At 47.0% G+C, this 19810-nt stretch overlaps 1 protein-coding gene across 3 annotated transcripts; it reads right to left on the reverse strand.

Annotated features, from left to right (window-relative positions):
- Positions 1-7407: 7407 nt before the first annotated feature.
- Positions 7408-16675, reverse strand: RBM14 (RNA binding motif protein 14). 3 transcript variants are annotated; one of them, XM_045558387.1, is made up of 3 exons: positions 15897-16675; positions 10441-10551; positions 7408-8303 (listed from the first exon to the last, which is right to left on the reverse strand). In XM_045558387.1, the coding sequence occupies exons 1-3, from the start codon at positions 16231-16233 to the stop codon at positions 8281-8283; spliced, it is 471 nt and encodes a 156-aa protein (XP_045414343.1). In that variant the 5' UTR covers positions 16234-16675; the 3' UTR covers positions 7408-8280. The 3 variants fall into 3 exon arrangements, with proteins under 3 accessions (XP_045414343.1, XP_045414341.1, XP_045414342.1); XM_045558385.1 differs by having other exon boundaries at positions 9087-10551; positions 15897-16638; XM_045558386.1 differs by lacking the exon at positions 15897-16675 and adding an exon at positions 10793-15820 and having other exon boundaries at positions 9087-10551.
- Positions 16676-19810: the final 3135 nt, after the last annotated feature.

Consider the following 19810-nt stretch of genomic DNA (forward strand, 5'->3'; position numbering starts at 1 on the left):
TCCGCCCTCCATTTTACCTTCCACTCCAAATTTCTCCGTCTAAACTTCCAAACACCAGCCCCCTCGCAGCCAGGATACTGTGGACAGTATCTCATGCAGACACAGACGTCAGGCAGGAAAAATAGCGGAGCCCCTCCCTCAGGAAACCAACCTTCTCCTTTGGCCAGAGTCCATCCACGCTGTGGCCTTGGGAGTCCCGGAGCTTCCCCCCCACAAATTAAAACCACTTTCCTAAGTGGTGCAAGGAACCCTGAAAAGTCAACGGGCCCAGCTTCGATTGGGGTGTAATAACCCACAAGTAGGTCCAGCAGGAGGCTGTACTTACCCTGGAGGCGCTGAGACCAAGTTTCCTCCAGGAATCAGCCCCCCAGGGTCCAAGAGGAAGAAAGTTCTTTGTGACCATGGAGACTGAAGACACCCCCACCCCACCTTGAGAAAAAACTGGAGCAGCAAAGTTGTGTTTTGTTTGTTTGTTTTATTGGGCGCCAACCACAGCAGGATTTAACCCCCTCTGAACCGGACCTTAGAAGGAAGAGCCTAGTGACAATCAGCTGTAAACAAAATACAATCAAAATAACATTCTCCAGAGGCTCCAACTCCCACATCATTTCTTTCTCATCCTTTGGCTGCTTCTCATAATCCCATATTCATTGAGCAAGCAACTTAAGAAGACCCTTTGCAAAGCAGCTTTTGAAGAGGGAGTTAAAAGCGGGGGCGGGAGGGGGTGCTGGATGGAAGAACTTAAAACATGAGCAAAACAAACTAAAAGCAGTGAATTATGTGGAAAGGGATCATTAGGAGTGGAAATAACACAAGTACAACATACTGTCCTCCAAAGCAGCCCCCCCCCCCAAAAGGGGGGAGAGGTTGTAAAGAAAAAGGTGAAGTCAGAGTTCTGGGAAGAGGAGTGAGTTTTAAAACCCCACGTGATTCAGGAATCCAATGGTAGAAAATTAGTCAAGGATTTTTTTTAGGGTGGAAAAAGGACCTAAAAAGACAAAATATAACATTTACAAATGTGATCACTAATTTTCGTCCTTTTCATTGTGGATTGTGATGCACATCTGAGACTAAGTTAAAGGCCACAGGGTCAGTGATGAAGAATAATACCAACTCCATGTTAGAGTCAGCTGTATGTGCCATTTTGAGGGGGCCAGCATTAGGAGGTAGTCACAACTCAATCTGTGTAAGGAAACACATGGTATAAGAATCTTTCAAATTTGACACTCCTAATTTTTTGTGTCCCAACAGCCCTGAGGATAGAATTTTCTTCCAAAATACCAAAGCATATGAGGTCAACTCGTTATGAAACTAACAATCTCTCCAGGTCTGAAGGAGAGAGACTGGGAATATAAACCTTATGAATTCAAACCAAGTGTACAGACAACAAGACTACTGACCACCTCCCCATGCCCCCCAAAACCTAATTACTCGGTTTGTCTTCTGAAAGCCAACTAGCTCAAGTTAGTCATCTCACTTTGCAAGCTCATCCAACTGAATGAACCACATTAAATCATCTCCCTGCTTTTTAAAACACAAGGCAATTGTAATATTAAGAAGCAAGGATGGTGAGTATAGTATTTGAGATTAATTTAGAAAGAAGATGAATACCTAACAAAGCAATTCTGTGGCTTTAAATTTTTTTTTAAATGGCAATTGAAATTAAAAATTCAAACTCCTTTCCCAGGACTTTAAGACCCTATCCAATCTGGTTCTTGCATATTAGAGTCTCCCAATCTGTTTAACCACCTCCCCAACCTGCAGCTATGCTCCAGACACACTGGCCTTCCTTTTTTTTTTTTTTTTGAGACAGAGTCTCGCTTTGTTGCCCAGGCTAGAGTGAGTGCCGTGGCATCAGCCTCGCTCACAGCAACCTCAAACTCCTGGGCTTAAGCGATCCTACTGCCTCAGCCTCCCGGGTAGCTGGGACTACAGGCATGCGCCACCATGCCCGGCTAATTTTTTCTGTATATATTTTAGTTGGCCAGATAATTTCTATTTTTAGTAGAGACGGGGTCTCACTCTTGCTCAGGCTGGTCTTGAACTCCTGACCTCGAGCGATCCTCCTGCCTCGGCCTCCCAGAGGGCTAGGATTACAGGTGTGAGCCACCGCGCCTGGCCCGCACTGGCCTTCTTGTCCCAAGCTCATTCAGACTGGAATATGCTTTTTTCAGGTCCTTCATTGGCCACACCAACTAAAGACATCCCCTGCTCCAACCCTACCTTAAAACTCTGTCCCATGACTCCAAGTTATTTTTCCAAATACTTACCATCACTTGGAATCCTATACTTGTTCTATAAAGGCAGGGACCTTCTTATTCCCTACTATATCCCCAGTGTTAGAATGGTGCCTGGGACATGGCAGACACTCAAATATCTGTTGACTAAGTTAACAAATCAATGAATGAATACATGAGTTAACTTCTTGATAACCAAAAGGAGGTAAATGACTGGATTTTTATATCAGGTTAAGAACCTGGACACTTACCAGTACTGAAAACATGCACCTTTACTCGTATCTCCTAGTACACTTTCCAATCTCCCTCAAACAGAAAAGCAGGTTCCCAAAACCCAGAGGTAACCTATGCTAACAGCTTTTGATCAACACTTTTGACAAATGTGACAAATGAAGCTATAGGTAGAGTACTGACGTTCATCTACCCAACTGTATTTTACTGAGTCCACAAAGGAGATTAATATTTGCCCCTTAAAAAACATTAAAGGTAAAATTAAAGACATCTCATCCAAATCCTCTATCTTATCACCGCAACTACAGAATGACACTGAGTGTAATGTTTTAAAAGCACCTTGTTTGGAATGCTGTAAATGCCATTTTGGTGATTCTTAACACTTTGCTAACTAGGCTACCAAGCTCCTAAGAGGTAAAGTGACTTGTCCAAAGTCATCTAGAAAGCTGACATTCTGTCAGAGCCAAGAATAAATATGTATTCTGGCTGCAGATCTTTAACAAAAAGGGCAGTGTATAAGCATATAATTGAGAGATGAGAAAGCCTAGACTCTTGAAAGGGAAATGAGGAACAAATCCAAATTTAAGGGTAAACACTGGTGTCAGTGAAAACTATTTAGACATGAATAAGCAATCTATAGTCAGTTTCATACCCTTAAGGATAAATATATATAATTTATACATCTAATAAATAACTCTGGCTCCTGGTCCAAAAATAAGTTACAGGAGTGATAATGGCTCTCAAAAGCCAGTATTCTCCAGGGACATTTATATGAAGCCAGCAAGCCAACCAAGCAGAAAGCTTCCTAGGCCTCCAATCCTACTGCCAGCTATACTCTCTTAGCCTTCCTTAATGTCTTTGTAGGTTTCCTACCCTGTACAGTATACTTTCTTCTCCATACCCACAAGAATCTGACCCTAGGACACAAAATAGTGTTGCCAGAGACTGAAGGTCGCCAAAACTGTGTGGTCCAGTAGCCTAAGTCACTCCTAGGTACCACTCGCTACAAAAATTCACTGCCTTCACTGTTACTAGTATAAGCTGCACTCACACCTACATCCAAAATCCTCTGCTCAGCTGTCCGCTATGCCATCCCAATCTCCCCAGAATGTTCTAACTCCTCATCTCTATATAAACACTTGTCACATATTCTCATTTGACCCTCTTAAGAATAGCATAGCATAATGTTCACAAGTGAAGCCCTAGATGGTTCACGTGGCTGGTTCAATTTCTTGATTTACCAACTTTGTAGCCAGGTGATCTTAAGTCACCTAATCTACAGCCTCAGTTTATAAAACAGGTTTAGAAATAGCCAATTCATCTGGGTTGCCATGGAAGATAAATTTACTGTATCATATTAATATAAACCTAATTATGTTAATATTTTATCATAGTGCTTAGCATTACAATAAATGTTAGCCATTAGCCCCATTTATAGATGACAAAGCTGAGACAAAGTTCCTGATAATGTCCAAGATCACAAAGCCAAGAAGAGGCAGAGCCAGAATTCAAAGTCAGGAAACCTACTATAGTCCCAGCTTCTCGGGAGGCTGAGGTGGGACTATCCCCTAAGCCCAGGAGGTCAAGTTCAGCCTGGGCAACATAGCAAGACCCTGTCTCTTTTAAAGAAAAAGGCTGGGCGCAGTGGCTCATGACTGTAATGCTAACATTTTGGAAGCCCAAGGTGGAGGATCACTTGAGGCCAGGAGTTCAAGACCAGCCTGGGCAAGACAGCAAGACCCTATCTCTATAAAAAAATACAGAAATTAGCCAGGTGTGGTGGTGCCCGCCTACAGTCCTAGCTACTTGGGTGGCTGAGGCAGGCCCAGGAATTTGAGGTTGCAGTGAGCTATGATGATGCCACTTTACTCTAGCCTGGGCAACAAAGCAAGACCCTGTCTCAAAGAAAAAAATAAAAAGCAAACTAAAATCTCAGGAAATCTGATTTTAGAGGCCAACAGTTACTTTGGGCCAAGTCAGTTTTTAAATCAAATCCCTTCTCCAGCCGGGCACCGTGGCTCACGCCTGTAATCCTAGCACTCTGGGAGGCCGAGATGGGAGGCCTGCTCAAGGTCAGGAGTTCGAGACCAGCCCAGAGCAAGAATGAGACCCCATCTCTACTTAAAAATAGGAAGAAATTATCTGGACAACTAAAAATGTATATAGAAAAAATTAGCCAGGCATGGTGGCACATGCCTGTAGTCCCAGCTACTCGGGAGGCTGAGGCAGGAGGATTCCTTGAGCCCAGGAGTCTGAAGTTGCTGTGAGCCAAGCTAACGCCACGACACTCTAACTCGGGCAACAGAGCAAGACTCTGTCTCAAAATAAATAAATCCCTTCTCCAGAAAGTTTCCTCTAACTATGAGGACTGCCACATCTTCTTTACCTACCACTTGCCTACCATTGGTTATTAACTATAACTAATTCACTGAGGTAGGTCCTGCCTCCCAAAATCTCAGGTTCAGCCCAAGGCCTCAGCTACCTGAGCATTACATTTCAAGCACTACAGACACATACTTCAAATGATTTAGCACTAGACCTGAAACTCAGTTTTAAGAATTTCTCTTTTTTTGGAAAACCTAGACTCTCTCACCCTTTATGACCTTTTTAAAGGTAGCTATGGAATTTAGGGGAATTTGAATTTTCCATGTTACATGGCACACTAGGTCCATAAATCTAGTAAATCTATTTTCCTGATGACCTCACCCATCCCATGTTATAGTCCATTTACTTGGCTTGATAGGACAAAGTGTCTGGAGGACCAACAGTCTGTGAACAGACTTTGACAGAGCTTAACTGATGCGGATGACTAGAAAGGTAGCCTACCTGTAGAGGCTGTCCCCTCAGTGATAGTCCATTACCTCCATTACCAGAGATGGGGCCCTAAGCCTACCTCAGACAGAATTTAAAACAAAGTTCAAACCTCAGAAGAGAGTAGGCTGCCAAGGCTAGAAGCCTCTGGGTGGTCTTATTCCAGGAATAAGCCAATTAAAACTTCTTCAATGAAGACCAAGTTGTAGAGGTGGTAAGTGTAGAAGCTGAATGATCTGAAGATACATTTTCCCAAAACACACATTCAAGATCTGTCCTCCCATTCATTCAACCCACCTTTTCCCAAGTTATAGGACCCTGGAAATCAGAAATCCACGAAAAGCAAAGTATGAGAAGTGGGCTACAGGATTAACACACGTGGCATGATTAAAATAAAGAGGGAAGGGAGATTTTAAAACAATCTGCACGAGAGAGGAAAATGACAAATGATTTGGCTTTGTAGCTCCTGGCTAAACAATGAGAAGCCTAAGGGATGAGGCAGCAGGGGCACCAGGACCTAAAGATGATAGGCAGTTAGAGCGATCATCCAGGCCAGGTCACTCGGAGGAGCCGGGGCTGCGATAGAGAACATCACCACTGGCCCACCAGGCTGGTTTTTTCTGTAGGAACCATGGCATTGGGACAGTGGCAAAACCCTCACTGGAGAGAAAGGAAGATGCAGAAAGCCACAATGACAAAGAAATATTGCAAATACACAAGCCATAATCATAGCCCGACAATCAACCCTCAGTTTTCCAGGGTAATATTTGGCTTGTTAGCTTGGCCCTCAGACAACCCTACCGTCACGCAGCAAAGTAACAAGAAGCCTATCAAACTACTCCTCCCAGTCTTTCCCAATCCTGCAAAGAAATGAAAAGGAGCAGCAAAGCACCTGAAGGCAAAGCAGTGAGCAGAAAAGAAGCAAAGAGCCATGGTCCCAGTATCCCTGAGATTACACCAGTTAGCACCCACAAATAAGAGCTCATGGTCATAAGGCCAAATGATTTTGCATACTAGACAGAGGGAAGAGGACATCTGGGACAAGCTATTCCGTCATGGGCAGGTTCACATGAAGCCAGTGAAGGGAGGCAAGGCAACCCACCTGAACTCCCTTTGACTGCCTCGCACACCTCCCCAAAGCCACCTTGCCCCAGCAGCTCCCAGTCTCTAAAGCCCCCTTTCCCAAAGGAGCATCAGTAGGTTCTCCTGTTATCACCCCATTCAACCAGTCTCCTTCCATTCACCCATCATTAAGCCCAAGTGTCCATCTTGTCCTAGGTTGGAACTGCTGTAATTTTTGCCCAGGTCAATACCCAACCCTAGAATAAAAGCATAAAAAGAATCCTCTATTCCTCACCCAGCCCCAGCATCCCTTCTTGATGGTGCTTGTGCCCTCCACCCTGTTCCCAGAATCTATCACGATACCTTCAAATATAAACCCAGCAAAAAGACATTTCAAAACCCTAACAAATGGGGATAGAAAAAGGAGTCTCAGGTGACTATAATGGCAGGGGTTGACAGGACGCAGGAAGGACGCTCCATGGTGAAGTTCAACAGGCGAAATACCAGGTCTATGGCCAGCATGCCCCAAGTCTGCTTCAAATTTCCCCCACCCCTCCTCTTTCCAACCACAGGGCAGTAGATACTGACATCACCTCCACCCCTTTCAGGGTCCCAGCCCCAGCACTCACTCAAGCCCAATGCCTAAAGGATCCACTAGTCTTGTAAACACCAAAGCAGCCCATTCTCCACTTCTTGAGAAGCCAAACCCCAAAACCACCCACTGGAGCGCAGGTTGTTTCTGCACTGGGGGAAGTCAGGGAAAATGGTCAAGCATAGGCAGAGGAAAATGGGCATTATTTATTGCATTTTGGTGTGATTAAGCTGAGGGTTAAGGAAGTCCAAGCCACTTGGTCTGGATTCTCCAGTCTCAGAGATGGCAGGCTAATAGGACGGCGAAGAGCTAGATTCCTCTGGGCCGCAGGGAAATCCTTCTCATTCCCACAACCGAGCCTCTTTCCTCACCTGCCCTGGGTTCTCTGGCTGCCTTCCCTCTAGCTGTCATGTCTTCCTGGATGTCAAACTGGCTCCTCTGACACTGAGTGCAATCAAGACAATGACAACCAGGTTTCCAAACTGCAAATTGCCCCAAGTTTTATTTGTAGTCCATACAAAAGGGGGAAAAAAATTAAGGTTTTCTAATACCACCTACTTGGGGAGATGGGGAAGTGGGACTGTGCCGCTCACCATCAGCTAGAACATCAGTGGTCAGTAGGGATTTGGACACATACCAACTGACTGTCCCAACAGGAACTCAGTCTCAACACAGTCTACAGAGGGACGGTCAGGGCCCCCTGGACTGCTGGCACAGCTTGGCGCATAGGAAATGGTTAAGCTAACCCTTTCCTGGCCTCCCTCACAACTAAAAAGAAAAAGGCGCCGACGACCTCAGCTGCAGGTTGTTTCCCCATCCAGACGACCTTAAATAATCGCGCACAAAAATAAAAGGGAGCCAGGAAAAAATAAAAACATAAAAGAAACTCCCATTCTGGGGAGATGGGAGGCAGGGTAAAAGGGAAACCGCAGATCTAGAGCCAGTAGCAAGATTTGCTGCTGAGGCGAAGGAACAAAGTAGGTTACTGCCGAACACTCCAAAGGATCATCTCCTGGGGAAGGCCCGCATGGTAGAGGGGATGAAAAACCGCAACAGGGAGCAACGGGGAGACGTATGGGCCAGAGTAGTTATAACCTGGGTCTGTATCCTACCCACCTCTCCTCTCCCTCCCTCCCTGTGGTACCCCATCCCCAGGATGGCCCTACATGCGGCGCTGGTAGCCAGAGTGCATCTGAGCTGCCCGCAGGTAATCATTATAGGAGCCCGAATAGCGTGCGTAATCGGAATGGGCATCGGGCAGGCGACGGTAATCCAGCGAGGACTTTGTCGGCGAGCGGCGGAACGAGAGCTGCGACTCTGATAAACGGCGGTAATCAGAGAGCTCGGCTAAACGCCGGTCGGAACCATACCTAGTCGAGAGAAGAAGACAGTTGGTGAATGAGACAATTGAGGCGAGAGCTCCAGGTGGGCATGGGGGAGATGCCAATGGGGGACAGGGAGGGTGTGATCAGACTGGTCTCCAACAGATTGGTCTCCTTTTGTCAGAAGGCTCATCACCCTATCCAGGCCAAGAAATCAAGCCTGGGTTCACATGAGTGGGAAATCAAACCCTCCACTGAAGCCCTCCCCTACAAACTGGCCAAGGTGGATTTTGGTCTACATTCCCAAACCACAAACAATCCATCCCCATCCCTGGGCCCTGCACAGAAAGACCTTGGTTGTTTATCAACAGAACGGCGGACGAAAGCAAGGTCCCCAAGTTCCCAGAGTGGACGCACCTCATAAACTCGCCTTCAGCCAGTTGAGTGCCAAAGAGACTACTCTTTCACACCCACCCCCACCAAAGCCAGGACAACCACGTAACAGGCTTAAGGATCCTTGAGACAGTGGGAAAGGCTATGGGCCACAATCCTGCAGGCAGTAGCTCCAATGGCACTTGGGCTAGCCTAGATAGGAGACACTTTTCCCAGCCTGACTAGCTGGTACCACCCCAGGCTGAGCCCTATGCTCCACCTGACCCTGGTGACCAGAAAAGTTCACAGACACCACTCCCCTCGGCCTCTGGACATCCCACGGGAATAAAGGAGAGAAGACCGAGGGAGGGGTGGATGGCTCCAGTTTCCCTCCCATGCCAACCTCAGCCCCTTGCCCTAAGCCCCAGCTGGGGGCAGAGGCGGGGGGGCATACAGTACCTTTTCGACATGGCGACAGCCTTTTTGTACGGATCGTCGTAGCTGGCCCGGGGTGGGGAGAGGCGGGTACGCTCATAGGGCGGCGGGGTGCTGTTGGCGTTGGCAACGGCCCCCTGGGACATGGACAGGTAGGCTGCAGACGGCTGACCTGCCCCATCGTAGGCATTGCCTGGCTGGCCACGATAGGAGGCAGCAGCCTGGGGATGCTGCTGGGCAGCATAGGAAGCAGCCAATGAGGCTGACGACTGAGTGCGGTAAGGTGCTGCCAGGGTGGCAGAAGGCTGGGCCCCGTAGGCAGCTGCGGCGCCATAGGAGCCAGTGGCCGCAGCAGCCGACTGAGCCCCATAGGAGCCTGAAAGGCCCATCGATGCTTGAGCCCCATAACTATTCAGCTGGGTCTGGACAACCGGCTGGGCCCCATAGGAGCCAGCCATTGGGGTAGTGGCTTGTGCAGCATAGGCAGCTGGCTGGCTGGCATAGGCAGCAGCTGCGGCTGGCTGTGCCACATAGGCAGCAGGCTGGGAAGAGTAGGAAGCAGCCTGTTGTGCAGCGTATGGAGCAGACTGAGCATTGTAAGAGGCTGAGGGCTGGGCATTATAAGAAGCTGCCTGAGCTCCATAAGCTAGTGAAGAGGCTGCAGACTGGGCCCCATAGGAGGCTGCCTGAGCCCCATAGGAGCCTAGAGAGGAAGCTGCTCCCTGGGTGTTATAGGAGGAAGCAGCCGCACGAACCCCATAGGAAGAGGCAGCCTGGGCGCCATAAGAGGATGGCTGGTTACCATAGGAGGCAAGGGAGGAGCCCTGAGCCCCATAGGAGTTGAGTGAAGAAGCCGCAGCTGCCTGACCCCCATAGGAGGAGAGGGCTGAGGCTGAGGGCTGGGCTCCACCATATGGGCCGAGTGAGGAAGCTGCGGCAGACTGGGAGCTAGGGCTAGCCAGCTGACCCCTATATGGGGCCCCAAGGGAGACAGAGGGCTGAGCGCGGTAAGAGGCTGCCTGGGCTGTCATGGGCTGAGTCCGATAGCCGACACCCAAAGAGGCAGAAGGCTGGGCTCTGTAGGCAGCTCCCAGCGACACTGAGGGCTGGGCCCGGTAGGTGGCTGGCTGGGCCGTCAGAGGAGCCACATAAGAGGCCCGGGGAGGTGAACGGCGCAGAGGGCTGCGGTCGCGACCAAAGAAGGGTGGTGTGGGCTGACGGGCTTGCCCATCAAAGCCACCAGTGCTGTTGCCAAAAGCCTGCTGGTAGTCGAAGGTGGCAGAGAAGCCACCAGTTCCAGGGAATGCCGTATCCCCAGCCCCTGGTTTCTTGGTCTTGTCCCCAGACTGGATAGCCAGGCCAGGCCCCTTCTTCTGACCCTTGGTGGAGAGTTCCACGTTGATGCGCTTGCCCTTCACTTCTTTGCCGTTGAGCTGCGCGATGGCGGCTTTGGCATCTGCTTCCTTCTCCATGTGAACAAACGCGTAGTCTGATAAAGCAGCAGACAGAGGGTTAGCAATTAGGGGGGCAGGGCATGCTACCTGATGGGTCCCAAATTGGACACACAACAGCGCCCAGCTGTTGCCAGCTACCTCCAGGCCTCTAAACCCTCCTCTCCAGGAGTATGTCATAAAATGTGACTCCCATATAACAAAGCTTCTGATTGCCCCAAGTAATCATCTTTGCCTACAGCCTGCTCCCCATTCTCCCCTTTCCCCCTGCCACCTCACCCAACTTCCTGGTGAGAGAAGGAAGAGCAAAGATGAACTGCAACACAGGATAAAAATTCTTCACAGGTCCTGTAAGTATAAACCAGCAGAACAAAACGCAAAAAGAGTTTCTGGACCACTCAATTATTCAGCATTCTCAACCCAAGCTCATCAAACACTTAATGTTCACCTTTGAAGATTAGCTCTCAAACACTGGAAAAGACCACTCACATTTTAGCATGACCCATCTCTCAGCCCAGGTCCAATTAAGGCAAGAGAGTTAGAATGCAACAAGCAAGCGGTTCACAAAATTCCTCCAATATGATCTGCCCCTTTTTTCACAGTATTTCCCAAGTTTTCAAGGCACTTCCAGGCACAGGACCTCATTTGAGCCTCACAATAATGATATGAGGTAGGCAGGGCAAAGGATCATTATCTCAATGTTACAGGTGGGCAAGCATGCTCAGAGTTTTTATACGGCTTGCCCCAAATCAAATTATTAGAGCCAGGACCAGAATATCAGCTCTTCCAATGTCACTTTGCTATACCAGTCTATCCCTGAGAAGTCAACATATAAGGCAGGACTGTGAAATATGACTGAAAATTTAGGCTCAGAAGGGGAGAAGATGGACCCACATAAGCCAATGAGTTATGGGAACAGAAATGAAGCCTACTGGCTGAGATCAAGCCCAAGCCCACTGTTGTCCCAGGCCATATTACATCCTCCACTGTTTCCTCTTTACAGGACAAAGCTATACCTACCCCTTGGGCTTCTGTTTATAGAACAGACTGCTTGCAGGACAAATCTGGTTTCTCAGCTATAAGGCAAGAAGCTGCAATGACTGCAGCTAGCAGGGTCTGCTAAGCAGGTTATCCCTGAGGCTCTCAGTAAGATCTGAATGAGCAGTGGTGGGAGAAGATCTAAGACAGGATCTGCCACATAGAAGGGGAAAACTTTAGGTAGGGGAGAAGCGGGAAGAAATTCTCATTCAAGTCCATACTCACAAACCAAAACAGTGCAAGCAGGAACTGAAGAACAATGGCAGGATACTACCCCTAGGAAATAAAGCCCTACACTTAACCCCATTCTCAAGCTGTGGCTACTTAAAGACAGAATCCAAGTACCAGGATCCAAACTCTATCACATCAGTTTAAGAAATGAAGAGCTACCCAGATGAAAACTTTAATATTAAAGTTCCATTCTCCAAGATAAATTCTTTTACTAGCCTCCAAACAAATGTCCCAATTTTTTAGAAACTTACAAACCAGATGCCCTCTCAAGCTGCTCCTCTAGAACAAGTCCATTTCACTGGATTTGAAGGCAATGCCACCAAACTCATAATAATGGGAATAAAAATACAATTAATAGAAGTCAAAAGTGTGGTATAGCACAAAAGGGATACCAAGCTAAGAACTAAAAGGCCTCATTTCTAGATCCAGATATCACTGACTTGCTACAAGATCTTAAGGAACTTACCCTGTGTTTCCTTACCTGACAAATCTATCCTACCTACCTCAAAATTAGGAGAGTGAAGTGAGAATACAAAAGTACCCTGTATAACTAGCTACTATAGAATGATAAGGAATTATGATTATTCAAACCTAAGAATAACCAGAGGCTTATTTCCCTACAGAATATTGTCTTTTGTCTCTAATAAAACACAATGTTATGTACATGCAAACTTAGAACATGCCACAGATGATAAAAGAACAAAACAACTATCACAACTCTAAGTCCCCAAACTCCCATGGCCATAGCCGTATCTAATGACTGTGAAAAGCCACTTGTTTCTTTTAGCCTAGCCACGGTGCACTAGAATTGTCCTCAGATTTCTCATCTTCACTTTGGCTAGAGTGAGCTAAAAATAGCAGCAGGCAGTCTAAGATCTCTAAAAGAAGCAGAGGCTGAGCTAACCCTCAGGCCATGGCAAAACCACCTGGAGAATGCAATGGCAAGCACAAGGGCCCATTCAAAGTGAAAAGAAAGCAGGAGAGTTGCTGGAACTTGGAGGAGGGGGGCAACCTCCAGGCACCATACTAATGTTCCTGATTATCCTATCCACAAATTCCTGACACTAGAATGAACTAAGAAAAACACACAACAAAAACTTCCATGAGTTTACAAAGCATCTAGACATCCCATTGTCTACTCCCTACTTAGCTGGATTTTATTAAGAAACCAAGTGGTAAAATTTGAAAATTGAGATTTCACATGTGCCATTCAACTGACTGCCCAGATCAACTATACAACTAATCCAAAAAAAAAAATAGCCATCTGATACAATTATAACCAAATTATATCAGGGAGTTTCTAAGCCTGATAACGGAAGTGTTAACAGGTTGCCCAACTGACTCAGTCACATCAGAGCTAACTAAGCCCCATCACAGTGAACAGCCAAACTCAGACCTAGTCCTATCAAAGACACCCAGAAACCCAATTACTGCTAGGACAATGAAGAAAAACCAGAAATCTGAAGAACTCCAGGGACCTACCTCCCTGGAGAGCTCTAGTTCAAGGTAACCTCTGAAGGAAATCACTGCATTGGGACTAACAAGTAATGTTTTGCTGAGATCTTCTAATGGCTTGTTGGCATCACAATTCTCCCAGTATTAAAGTTAAGAAAATCCAGAAAAACGAGTTATCCTATCCTGAGAAGACCAAAAATCTTTAACTTGAAACTATACAGCTCTGTATGAGAAACAACGGTCACGCACAAAAAAGGAAAGGAGGTATTTTCCTCTTTAGCCTTTCAGACCTCCCCTGGTCTGGGTGTGGTTCCTAAAGCTGTTCATCTTTGAACACCCAACAGGATGTAGCTGTGGAGAGTGCCTGCAATCCACTGTTGTGATTTCTGCTCTACAAATCATATATAAGCTCCTAGAAAGTAACCAAGCAACTATGTTTTTTTTTTCCTGTGAAATAAAACAGAGCTGGTTGTCCTGTGCAATAAATATCAAGCTTCTATGCTTTTTAAAGACGTGACAGTCAACACTGGGAGACTCAATCAAATGACCATTTATTTCTAGCCCAAGAAATGAGTAAGCTAGTTATACAGCCAGGCTCTTCTATTACATTCTCAACTTTAAAACTTCACCTTCCTTCATCTCAAAGAGATAAGAAGGCATCAGTAGAGGATATGATGCTCAATCTTTCCCACAGTGTCTTACATTAAAGTATACGAGGAGCTGTGTTACATATCAGAATAACAATAACAGCTAAATACCACTGCCTGAGAAAACCAATGCACTTCTGTTAATCAAGTGTTTACAAAGGGACAAAATGCACAAACTTTCCCTCTAACTCTCACAGGAAGTCAGCTAGGAGTTCTAAAACCATGTGCAGTTATTATGCACTTCACCCCCACTGTCACTTGGTGTCAATCCCGAGCAAATTCGGGCAATTTTTTGGCTTTCTCTACCACCTGCAAGCAAACTTCTTGATCATATGAGCTGGATTCTAGACTCCCAATCCAGTAGTTACCAAGCCTAAGAACCACAAAAGAAACTTGGTAGGTCAATTAAACAGAAAGGTCTCAAAGACTCATATACTCTCTCCATTTGCTGGCCAAGTACCCAATCTGAGACCCTCCCCACTCTTTTACTCTAAACAAAACCAAAAATCCATGCACCATACAGCCTGCCTCAGAGCACCCAGCAGGAAAGCCCGATTCTGGATAGTCGTAGACTTGCATAACCTGAGTTGAGGAAAATAGAATGCAGTATTAATGCAGAACAAGGAATTGTTCCCAGTAGTGGACACTTCCCCCCACTTATAGAAAGGATATGGAATGGCCCAAAAGATGTGCCTTTCCAGGACAGCAAATGAAGTATCTTGGTGGGAATAAATAAGCACCTGTACCTCACATGTATTTCCTATCCTCAAAACTGCTCACACAGAGTATGAATGGGTACGGTAGGTAAGCATCCAACACCAGGAGTAAGGCATGAGATAGCTCCCAGGTTGCTTCCTCAAAGATGACAGAGCAAAGTTAACTCTGATCTGTTCCCAAGGGGAACAGAAACTGGCCACAAACACAAGGGCTGTCCCACCAAATCCTGCCAACATAAAAGAAAAAGACCTTAGGGGATAAAAACCCAAACTATGAAAAAAGTCAACTGAGTCTCTACTCAGGCCTAAATTATGGTGACACATTTTTCTCAAACAAAAGGCAAACTAGGGATCTGCCCAGAGGATTAGACTACTCAAGCAATGACAACTAATGATTCAGTAAATCGTGTTCAGCCAATGTTTAACAAAGACCTTTTACATACCCCTCCCCATGACTCTCTCAGCCAGAGTATGTCCCCTTGCAAAGTCACCAAGCTTATATAAAAGACTGACACTGCCCTGGGGCACAGGCTTGGCAAGTAAAGACTAGGAAGAAGGGATCTTCATAAAATAAGCTTCCTTCTACATGCAAAAGGTCAGGGTTTTCAGTTGATAGATATGAAATTGAGCCCAAAGAAAAAACCCAAGTTTGAGGGAGTTGCGCAGAGCTGCCACGCCTAACCTACCTAATACTGAAAGGCCAAAGTGGTTCGGAAGGGGCCCCTCCTGTACCCACGAGTAAGTGTGCCCATGAGTAGACCCATGCCAGACAATACTAAAAGATCCCAGCCCGAGAAACGTCCAAGGGCCCCGTTACCTTCCGCTTGTGAGCATTCACCAGGAGGGAACACGAGGGCGGCCTTGGGGCGTCAGCCCCCACCTTTTCCCTCTTCCCTTGATCTGACCGACGTCTGGAGAGGAAGTGGGGAAGTGGCGAAATCTTCCCCGCTCCGTGATCCGGCTTGTGCCCGTCACTTCCCAATTTCCGCTCTGTTGCCAGGCCCAGGAGACCAGGAGAAAGCGCGCCCCCGGAACACTCTCAAGTCCCTCAGGCGCGTCCCCGGCCCGTAGCTTGGCTCGCAGCGGCCGCCGCACCCACCCAGAGCCGCTTCCTCCCACTTGGTGAATGGTGCCTGGACCGCAGGGGAGGAGGGTGGCCCCCAACACCTCGGGCCAGCTCCCGCGCACTTCCCCACCCCGCCCAACCACGCAGTGACCGACCCCCGGGTAAGGGGCGTGGCTAACAGGCAGAGTGCCCCGAGCGCGCCCCCGCCCCCGAACGCGCCCCCGCGTTACCTTTCACCACGTCACACTCGATGACGCGTCCGCGGCGCTCGAAGAGGCTGCGCAATTCCTGGCTCGTGCATGCAGCCGACACATTGCCCACGAAAATCTTCCAAGTGTTAAGAGGCCTTGGGCGCGACATCTCCACCACGAGCGCGCGCCCCGGCCGCAGCTCGTGGCCGTGCAGGGCCTCGATGGCGCGCAGCGCGCCCGCGTTCTCGCGCATGTGCACGAAGGCGAACTGTTTCATGACGGCGCAGCTCATGACCGTGCCGTAGGGCGCGAAGAGGGCTGCCAGCTCCTCCGGAGTCGTATCCGCCCCGTCGACATTGCCCACGAATATCTTCATTTTGCCGCCGCAGCCGCCTTCCCGGAGAGCCGGGACCTCTCCCCAAGCGACAAGCGAGACGTCCGACCGACCGGCAGTCCTCCCCAGGAATGGCTGGCCACCGAGAACCCCGCCGCGCAGGCGCCCTGACCTAGCCAATCGGGACGCGCCTCCCGCGCGTCTAGCAGCCAATCAGAGAGTCTGAGAGAAGATGCGCTCAGTCGCAGCCAATCCTAGAGGGTCTGGAGCCCGCTCGTTAGAGGAGGGGGTGGGAGAAGGACGACGGCGCGCGACCAACCGCCACAGCCGGGGGGAGGGGAAAGGAGGGTTGGAGAGGAGGGAACGCGCGCCCGATCTGCGCTGGTGGCGGAGAGGCCTAGTCCGTGAGGCAACCTCTGGCTCGGGTGGGGCCGAGACCGGCAGGCCCCGAGGAAAAACTTTGTTCAGTCGGAAGTCAGGGCTCCTCCCTTCTGGTATCCTTGGCTAAACCCGCGCCTGGAGACGGCCGCGTGAGTGTCCACGGGAAGGCTGGGCCTGGCGGGAGAAAACAGGACAAACGCCTTGAGTCAGCAAACGGCCCCTGAGATGTGCGGGGCGGTCGAGGGGACCTGAGAGGCATGCCCCGGAGTGCCATTAATTCTTTCCTTGGAAGCGCATTCCCTGAGGTTGCTGAATTCGTGGCAGATGGTGCAACATCAAAGGTCTCTGCCCTGACGAAATTTCCAGTCGAGAAATAATGTTATGACTCTGTTGTATGTTTGAAGTTCTCCACAATAAAAAGCGTAATAAAATAGAAAATTAAATCAAAACAATCCTTGAAGAGGCGAAATTTCGGCCTTAAAAAATAAAAGGAAAAAATTTTAAGCCAGCAGATTTCAGCATGTAAATAGATTTTTTTGCGTGTCAGAAGACATTGAAAACATAGACGTGACAATCTCGGGGAAATATTTGCCCACATGTTCATTCAACAAATTTTTTGAGTACCTACTGTGTGGACAGCACCAAGGATATAGAAGTAAACAAAAAAAAAAATGACAAAACTCCTTGGAACTTTTATTATTATGGGGAGAGACAGACAATAAACAAATCAGTAAAACGTAGCGTGTTAGATGGCGATGAAGACTTGAAGTAACTGGAAGTAAGCCATCCTCTGTGAGATCATTCCAACCAGAAAGTACGCATCAAAAAGTCCTGGACCAAGAGCAAATCCGGCTGGTTCGAGGAAGAGCAAAGACCAGAATAGGAGGGTGTGAGTCATGTAGCACCTAGTGGGCCACTGAAATGACTGGAGGGTTTAGGGCAGAGGGATTGATCCGACTATGACTTATGTTTTATAATTTTATAAGTATCATTCTGGCTTTTCTTGAGATGGGTAAAAATATAAACAGGGAAAACAATTGTTTGCTCAGAACAATTACTGCTGCAAAATCTAGGAGAGAGATGATGTGACATGAATGAGTACTGCCACAGGGGAATTAGGGAAAAAGTGGTCAGATTTGGATGTAGTTTGATGGTAGAGTTAACACCATATGTGATTGGATGTGAGTTGTAAGAGAAAGAGTCAAAGATGACACCAAGCAAATGGAAGCATGGAGATGCCATTTCCTGAGATGAGGAACAATGTAAGAAACAGATTTTCTGTGAAAAGTCAGAAATTTGATTTTGGAGATTGCTATGGTCTGAATGTTTATGTCCTCCAAAATTCATATGTTAAAACCTAATCACCAGTGTGATGGTGCTAGAGGGTGGGGCTTTTGGGAGGTGATTAAGTCATGAGGGCAGAACCCTCAAGAATGGGATTCATAGCCAGTCTTGGTGGCATGTGCCTATAGTCCCAGCTACTTGGGAGGCTGAGGCAGGAGGATCGCTTGAGCTCAGGAGTTCGAGGCAGCAGTGAGTTATGGTGACACCACTGCACTCTCCGGGAGACAGTAAGACCCTGTCTCAAAAAAAAAAAGTTCAGAATTTATTGATATGGAAAGATGACCATAATTAAAGAGGGGAAAAAATAATCTAGTTATATAATATCACATTTTTCTAAGCCATAGAAAGAAAAAACCCTGCACATCTATCCATTTGTTTTTTAGCATAGAGAAAAAACATCAGGCCTGGCACTTGGGGTGGCTCACGCCTGTAATCCTGGCACTCTGGGAGGCCGAGGCAGGAGGATCACTTGAACTCAGGAGTTCAAGACCAGCCTGAGCAAGGGCAAGACCATCTCTACTAAAAATAGAAAAAGTTAGCCAGGCGTGAGCACCTGTAGTCCCAGCTACTCAGGAGGCTGAGGTAGGAGGATGGCTTGAGCCCAGGAGTTTGAGGTTGCAATGAGCTGTGATGAGGTCACTGCACTCTAGCAGGGCAACAGAGCAATACTCTGTCTCATAAAAAAGCAAAAAAAAAAAAAAGAAAGAAAGAAAGGATATCAATTACTTCAAGGGAATGGAATGGGGAGTTAATTTTTTTATGCTTCTTTTATATCATTAGACATTAACGATGAAGATCCAATTATTTTGTAATTTTAAAAAGTTGTTTTAAGGAAGAAAAGAGGTGTCTCCCCAAATCCAAACTGCTGGCAGTATTCCCAAAGCAGGATATTGACAAGCCCCTGCTACCCAGTAAGCATGGCCGTTTTAAGGGTATCATGGGGGCAGTTCCATGTTTGCTGGTGGGGTTTAGACCCAGAACACTGTGCAACAGAAATATAATGTGGGAGCCATAGGTGCTTTTTACTCTTCCAGTAGCAACATTTTAAAAAGTAAAAAGCAACAGGTAAAACTAATTTTAACAATATACTTTAACCCAATATATCTAAAATATTATCACTTCATCATGTATCAATATAAAAATAATGAGATATTTTACATTCTTTTCCTTGTACTAAGTCTTCAGAGTCCATTGCGTATTTTACGTTTACAACACATCTCAATTTGGACTAGCCTCATTGCAAGTGCTCCATAGCCATATATGGCTAGTGGCTGTGGTATTGGCTAGTGCAGGTTTAGTTTTCCGCTTAAAATGGCCTTTAGATTCTATAGGAACATTCTTTGGAAAAGCAGAGCTTCAACGTTGGAGATGTATCTGATTTTAAAAATAGCCCCATGTTCTTCAGAGCCAAGTCTGGGAGATGGGGAGGGATGGGGGCGGTGAGGGGTGGCAGGGAACAGGAAAATCAACTGGGAATTACATCTCAAATACTGTCAAAACTGCAAACATTCTTTGAGATCAGTTAGGCCAGGCCAGGCTGGAGACTTTACAGATGAGAAACTCACTGAGGGCTGGAGAAGGGAAGGGGACGGCCCATCTTGCCCATCAAGCTGGTGGTAGACATGGGGCTAGTGCAAAAGTTCTTTCCATCACCCCAGGTCAAGAAACCAGATCCTTGTTCAAACCTCAGTATCCTGATTTTCCAGCTCTGTGAGCTTTGGCAAGATTCTTTACATCTATAGGCATCATCTTCCTTACCTATAAAATAATGCCTTACCATCTTTTTGTTTTCTTTTTAACCATAAAAAGATTTTTTATTGTGAATTTTTTTAATTATAGTAAAAGATAACATAAAATTTAGCATTTTAACCTTTGGTTTTGTTTGTTTGTTTGT

Source organism: Lemur catta, chromosome 7, assembly GCF_020740605.2.
Source record: "Lemur catta isolate mLemCat1 chromosome 7, mLemCat1.pri, whole genome shotgun sequence".
NCBI classification, from domain to species: domain Eukaryota; kingdom Metazoa; phylum Chordata; class Mammalia; order Primates; family Lemuridae; genus Lemur; species Lemur catta.